Source organism: Peromyscus californicus, unplaced genomic scaffold (assembly GCF_007827085.1).
Source record: "Peromyscus californicus insignis strain IS unplaced genomic scaffold, ASM782708v3 Scaffold_5__1_contigs__length_169319896, whole genome shotgun sequence".
NCBI lineage: Eukaryota > Metazoa > Chordata > Mammalia > Rodentia > Cricetidae > Peromyscus > Peromyscus californicus.
The window spans coordinates 18,389,547-18,396,185 of NW_026294573.1; the positions used below are offsets into that span (position 1 = coordinate 18,389,547).

Below are 6,639 nucleotides of genomic sequence, written 5' to 3' on the forward strand. Positions count from 1 at the left end.
ACGACTGGTTTTTTTTTTTTTTTTTTTTTTTTTTTTTGGTTTTTCGAGACAGGGTTTCTCTGTGTAGCTTTGCGCCTCTCCTGGAACTCACTTGGTAGCCCAGGCTGGCCTCGAACTCACAGAGATCCGCCTGGCTCTGCCTCCCGAGTGCTGGGATTAAAGGCGTGCGCCACCACCACCCGGCTAACACGACTGGTTTTAATAAACCTTGGGCAGTGTCCTCACTCAAGAACCAGCCAGGTCCTGGGATCGTTCATGGAGTCATGGACTCAAGGACATAACCAGTCTATCTGGTTTTCTTTTTCTTTTTTCCTTTTTTTGGTGTTTGGTTTTTCGAGACTGGGTTTCTCTGTGTAGTTTTGGTGCCTGTCCTGGATCTCGCTCTGTAGACCAGGCTGGCCTCGAACTCACAGAGATCCACCTGGCTCTGCCTCTCGAGCGCTGGGATTAAAGGCGTGCGCCACCACCGCCCAGGTACCTGGTTTTCAAAAGCATTGGGCAACCCAGGACCTGTCTTCCACTGCAGTTCCTAGTACCATCCACTAGACGGCGCTGCTCTACGACAGCCGTGCCTCTCTTCCTCACTCTCGTCTCGTTTGTTAGCCCCGCTCAAACGCCCGCCTCCTGGCCCATAAGGCCACGGGGCCGGAAGTCCTGCTCTCTCTTCCTTTTTCTTCGACATGACGGTGAGTGGGCCCGATCTGCCTTTGCCTCCCTTCCATCCCTCTCCATCCGAGGCCAGCGGAGCCCAGGGGGGGTTTTCCTGCCGGTGCCCGGAGGAGGACGGAGCCCGCCATGCTGGTGGCACTGAGACCGGCATGGCTGTGCGGGCGCGGGGCTCGCCCGGCACGCCGCCTCCCGTTCTAGGAAGGGGTTGAGGTTAGCGGCCCCGGGGGCCCAGGCGCGGGGTCTGGGGGCTGCCGTGAGCGCGAGCGGGACGTGCCGCGCTAGCCCGGTGTCCGTCCTCCGTCCAGGGGACGTGAAGCTTGCTGGGTGCTGCGGAGCTCCTGCCGTTCCTACGCTCGGGGATGGCGCCGGCTTTGGGCCCAGCGCCGCGGACAGCTTCGGAATGCGAGAGGGAAGGGGAAGAAGGGATGTCGCTCAGGCGCGTGTTTCCTGTTTGTGCTTTTAGGGTTACATTGTATTCGTTCTTGTCTGGTTGGCTCTTTTTGGTTTTTCGAGACAGGGTTTCTCTGTGTAGCTTTGCGCCTCTCCTGGAACTCACTTGGTAGCCCAGGCTGGCCTCGAACTCACAAAGATCCGCCTGGCTCTGCCTCCCGAGTGCTGGGATTAAAGGCGTGCGCCACCACCGCCCGGCCTGGTTGGCTCTTTTTAAGCCGTAGTCACTGTTAACCCTGCATAGGGACCCCCTTAGGGTTCAGGCTTACTCTTGAGTGTCCCGTCCGCCCCGCGCGGGGAGGAAGAGACATGCTGATCTCCCTTCGTGCTTCCTAAGCCTATGATAAGCCGAGACCCTTTTCCAGAGAGCGTCCGTAGGATTTGGGACGATGTGCAAGTTTAGAAGACACTGACAGGGCCTGAGGGTGTTGACTGCCGTGTGTGACTGCTCTCTTGCAGCAAGATCAAGGCGAAAAGGAGAACCCCATGCGGGAACTTCGTATCCGCAAGCTCTGCCTCAATATCTGTGTTGGGGAGAGCGGAGACAGGCTGACCCGGGCCGCCAAGGTGTTGGAGCAGCTCACAGGCCAGACACCTGTGTTTTCCAAAGGTGAGTGATGGCAGGCTGGCTGGGGAGGGGCGGGCAGAGGACCTTGGTTCATCTAACCAGAACACCAGCGCAACCTTTAAGGTGAGCTGGAGGAGGGTGTAGTGCTCGGCCTGACTGGCGGGAACCTATCTGTGCTTCCTACCTCTACCTTTATGCTCTCTACCTCAGCTTCCTTTTATCTGCATAAAAGGGATTGTGATTCCCTCGTTTTTGTGGCATTAGCATTAAGTGAAGCCCAGGTTCTGCTGTGAGTGGGATTTGGGTGTTCTGTGTTTCTTACCTAGTACCGCCAGGGAGCTTAGGCAAGCTGACCTCAACATCTGTACAGCTTTTATCAAGGTGTATTCTTCAGGCTGACATCTGGTGGTCCTGGATATTGAACGCAGGGTCCTGCACATTAGAGCTGTGTTTTCTTAAGAGTATGATGATGAGATGGGTGTGGTAGCCCACACCTGTAATCCTATTACCCCAGCTGAAGGCAGGAGGATTGCTGCCGGTTAAAGGCTAGCCTGAGCTGCATTTGAAATTCTCTGAACATACCAGTTCTCTTGTGCCTCTGACTTAACTATGGTCAACTCCAGAGACTTGAATGTATTTTGGGTTCTTAGTCCTGAAGTATGGCTGGGTAAATTAGAAATCGAAAAATGTGTTTTCTGTGTTATAGATGAAGTTGATTTACACATTAGAACACCACGTAGAATGTGAGTAGATGCTTGCATCAGAGCTGCTGGGGGAGCAGTGAGTGCGGTGGGGGTGTGACATTACCTGACTTTTGTCCTCTGCCTGCAGCTAGATACACCGTCAGGTCCTTTGGCATCCGGAGAAATGAGAAGATTGCTGTTCACTGCACTGTCCGTGGAGCCAAGGCAGAGGAGATTCTGGAGAAGGGCCTGAAGGTGAGGCTGGTCCATGTGTGGGCAGTTGCAAAGTCAGAGATGAGGTTCACAGTCAGCAGTGCTGAGCTGTATTTTGGTTGGTGTTTTAAAGATGCCAGTCTGTTCTTTGGATTCCCATTCTTTGCTGGGTTTTTCTCTGCCCTTTGGAAGTTGGGATCATTTGATGCAATCTAGGAGGTGGTTTTGTTTAGGGGAAAGGTAGCCTGTGCTCCTGACCAGATTACATAGACTTGGTTTGCTCTGGCCCTACTGGGTGTTCCTTTGAATAGGTATTTGTGTGGCACTTGAACGTGGCAAGTAACACGATTGCTGCATTTTTCTCCTCAGGTGCGGGAGTATGAGTTGCGGAAAAATAACTTCTCAGATACTGGAAACTTTGGCTTTGGGATTCAAGAACACATTGACCTGGGCATCAAATATGACCCAAGCATTGGGATCTACGGCCTGGACTTCTATGTGGTATGGTTCTGTACCCTTTTCCTGAGCTGCCTGTGAGGAGGGGTGCCAGCTGCCGCTCTTGGTCACACGTGCTGTCTTGATGTTGGGATGTTGGGGTGCTGGGTTGAAGCCTTGTGTCTTGTCTGCCTGTGTGTACACCTTGAGAGGAAGGGCCTTGTTTGCGGCAAGTATAGAAGTTCAGCACCACACAAGACAGATAGTCCTTGCCAGTGTGAAGCTCTCCGGGGTGTGGTGCTGTGCTGCTCCTGGTCTTGGAGTTGGCTGGACTGTGGCCGCCCTGTCCCCATTCCTTCCTTAGGCACCTGAGTTCCATGCAGAAGACAGACACAGGTGTGGGTGGTGCGCACATGTACTCAGTGGGGATTTTCATGTGGAAATGACTTACCACAATGTTTTCCTTTATAAGAGTAAAGAGGCAGAAGTAAAAGTGAGAAACATTAGCACCTAAGATTCAGACACCTAGACATCAGTGAGGGAGGAACTCAGGTCAGGGCGGCAGAGCTTTGGGGAGTGCTTTTGAGCAAGTGGGGGGTGAAGATGTGTTCCTTTGTACTTTTAGAATTTAAATTTTTCCGCATTACACATGTTGTAGGTTTTTGTTTTGAGCCAGACTCCCTGCCTACATCTCCTGTGTGTTAAGATTCTGGGATCTACTGGCACAGTTGGTTGGATGTGTTGTCCTGACCCCACCACACACGCCAAATTCTATTTTTATGTGTATAGGTGTTTTTGCCTGTTTGTACATCTGCACCATGTATGTGCAAGGGAATCCAAACCCTCTAGAGACTGGAGTTAGAAGGTTGGGGAACAGTTGTGGATCCTCTACACGCTTGGAAATGGGTGGGGAAGGTTCCAGCCTGCAGAGCATGCGTCTGTAGTTTGTGTTGTCTGGGAAGCCAGCCACAGTTCTGCCAACTTGGAGATGTCAGAGTCCATTAAGTTTCCAGGCAACTTAAAAAGGAGTCTCCAGTGTGTGAGTTTTGTCTGTCCACTGTTGACCCTAAGCTGGCTGGATGACTGTTGGTTGTTCCTGGCACAGGTGCTGGGTAGGCCAGGTTTCAGCATCGCAGACAAGAAGCGCAGGACAGGCTGCATTGGGGCCAAGCACAGAATCAGCAAAGAGGAGGCCATGCGCTGGTTCCAGCAGAAGGTAAAGCTGATCTGTCTCCCGTGAACTGGTGCTGGGATTGGGAGCTGTGCATATAGTGCTGTTTGGTGGGTAGCTTGTTTAAAGGTAGATTATATGGGCAATTTGTAAAATGGCTCCCAGGGTTGGTGGTTGAAAAGGAAGGCCCAGGTCTGAGTGTAGGTAGCTGGAATCAGAATTCTCAGACGTTAGTTTTTGCTGTTGTTCTTGCTGTTGTTGCCTCCTGTTCTGAAAAATACAATTTCTTCTCTTTCAGTATGATGGGATCATCCTTCCTGGCAAATAAATTTTATCCAAAAGGCCAATAAAATTTTCTCAGAAATGCATGTTACTGTTGTGTGTTTGTGAAAGGAGTCTGGCCACATTCAGATCCTGGGACCTCAGTCACTTACAGCCTCGATGAGAATTGCTGGTGCAGCCTGCGTCCTGGACTCCCGTGTTTGCCTGCAGCTCAGAGCCGAGCATTGTGCTTACATGCCCTATGGATGGCCTGTGGTGCAGTGGTCCCAGTTTAAATGGGTTTTGAGAGGTATGGGGTGGGGTTAGGATTTGGATTAGTTGTAACTAAGGGCTGGGTCCATGTTTCATGTCCCAGTGAGCGCTCCTTGTTTGTGATTTGATGTGTGGTGAAGGGACTCCAAGACAAGCTTCTGGTGTGGTGCTAAAGACTAAATTTTGACTTTGCTGTTCAGAGTTGAGTTGCCTTTAAAATGAGAAGGTTGGGAGGCTGTGTCTAGAGGGAAGTCTCACAGGCAAATTGTCTGATTTGATCCCAGTCCCCCCTTTTTTAGCTATGTTTCCTCCTTCGTGGAAGCAGTAATCCTTAGACCACTACTAGGAACGTAAGTACAAAAAAAAAAATACTCTGTGTGTGTGTTTCGTACATGAACTCTCAGAGTTGGCTGTAACCAGTGATGATTTTTTTCCCCCTTCCCCTCCCCAGATCATTGAAATAGTGATCAATAGGCTGTTTTAGGGACTGGGGAGACGGCCCAGGAGGTGAAGAGCTTGCTGTGTGAGCGTGGGGGCCTAAGTTAATACCCATTACTCATAAAAAGTCAGGCAGATGCCAGCAGCTATGGCCGGCCAGCCTAGCCTAATGGGGCGCCCCAAGTCCTGGTGAGAGGCACTAAGAAAAGCAAGGTCGGAGCCCCTGTGGAAGCACATACCCATACAGACCATCGTTTAACTCAGCTTCAATTTGTATCTTAATGTTTGTTGTGTTTTTCAAGATAGCGTCTGTAGCTCTGGCCGTCCTGGAACTTTGGCCCAGCAGACTTCAAACTCGGAGCTCCCCCACCTACCTCTGCTGAGACTAAAGGCATACCACCATACCCTGCTCTTGAATTTATTTTAATTCAGGCTTTTGTTTTGTTTTTAAGAGCAAGGGCATTTTGCCTGCATGTAGGGTCTGTACCACATTTGTGCTTGGTGCCAGTGGAGGCCCAACCAGGGCAGGTGGTGTATGACAACCCCCTCCCCTCCCACCCCCTGGAACTGGAGTCACAGTTGTGAGCCTACATATGGATGTTGGGAATTGAGCCCCAGTCCTCTGCGAGAATAGCCAGTGCTCACTGGGCGGTGGTGGCACACGTCTTTAATCCCAGCACTCGGGAGGCAGAGGCATGTGGATCTTTGTGAGTTCGAGGCCAGCCTGGTCTACAGAGCGAGATCCAGGACAGGCACCGAAACTACACAGAGAAACCCTGCCTTGGAAAAAAACAAAAAAGAGAATACCCAGTGCTCTTAACTCCTGAGCCATCTTCCAGCCTTCTTGCTCATTGAGACAGGAGATGGCTCAGTAGGTGGGCAGGTGTCGGGGCTTATGGACCCACAAGAAGCTTGTGTTTTGAGCCCGCGTTAACTCCTGACCCAAAGGCAATGGTCTTTTGTCAAGCAGAGTAGCTTGGAATTTGCTGTGTGACTGAGTATGACCTCTGCCTCCCGAGTGCTGGGATTTAAGTGCCACCACACCCAGTTTACACAGTACCAGGGCTTTGTGTATGCCAGGCAAGCACTCTGCCAGACATCTGCGCCCTCACAGCTACTCTATAACCACCTGGAAACCACTAGCCTGGTGATAAGATAAACTGCTGTGGGAGCCTGTGTTGTGGAGATGGAACACGGTAAGTTTTATATGTTCCAGAAGCTAGGGAGTGTAAGGTCCTGCTACTACCATTAGCTTTGGTTCGGTCTGTTTCCTTGATGTTTGTATTGAAGGGAGGACCGGTGTACAAAATGATGTGTTTGTTTCTGGGTTTTGAGGGTGTCAAGTATACTAACACTTGATTTTAACAACACAGATGTGCCTCCCTGTATTGGGTCCTGCTGTATTGTGTATAGTTGAGATGGCTTTACATTTGTTTGGTTTTCAAGGGTGTCTCAGTATATCCCTGGCTATCCTGGAA

General features: G+C 51.0%; 1 protein-coding gene across 1 annotated transcript; it reads left to right on the forward strand.

Annotated features, from left to right (window-relative positions):
* Positions 1–591: 591 nt before the first annotated feature.
* Positions 592–4,557, forward strand: Rpl11 (ribosomal protein L11). The gene is made up of 6 exons (XM_052718131.1): positions 592–686; positions 1,579–1,729; positions 2,519–2,625; positions 2,953–3,084; positions 4,124–4,234; positions 4,488–4,557. Exons 1-6 carry the CDS (start codon positions 681–683, stop codon positions 4,515–4,517), a joined length of 537 nt encoding a protein of 178 aa, XP_052574091.1. The 5' UTR covers positions 592–680; the 3' UTR covers positions 4,518–4,557.
* Positions 4,558–6,639: the final 2,082 nt, after the last annotated feature.

Excerpts from the sequence above, each read along its gene's own strand:
- Rpl11 (XM_052718131.1), top strand. Across the intron at positions 2,626-2,952 it reads TTCTGGAGAAGGGCCTGAAG|GTGCGGGAGTATGAGTTGCG; the intron begins GTGAGGCTGGTC and ends TTTTCTCCTCAG. Across the intron at positions 4,235-4,487 it reads TGCGCTGGTTCCAGCAGAAG|TATGATGGGATCATCCTTCC; the intron begins GTAAAGCTGATC and ends CTTCTCTTTCAG.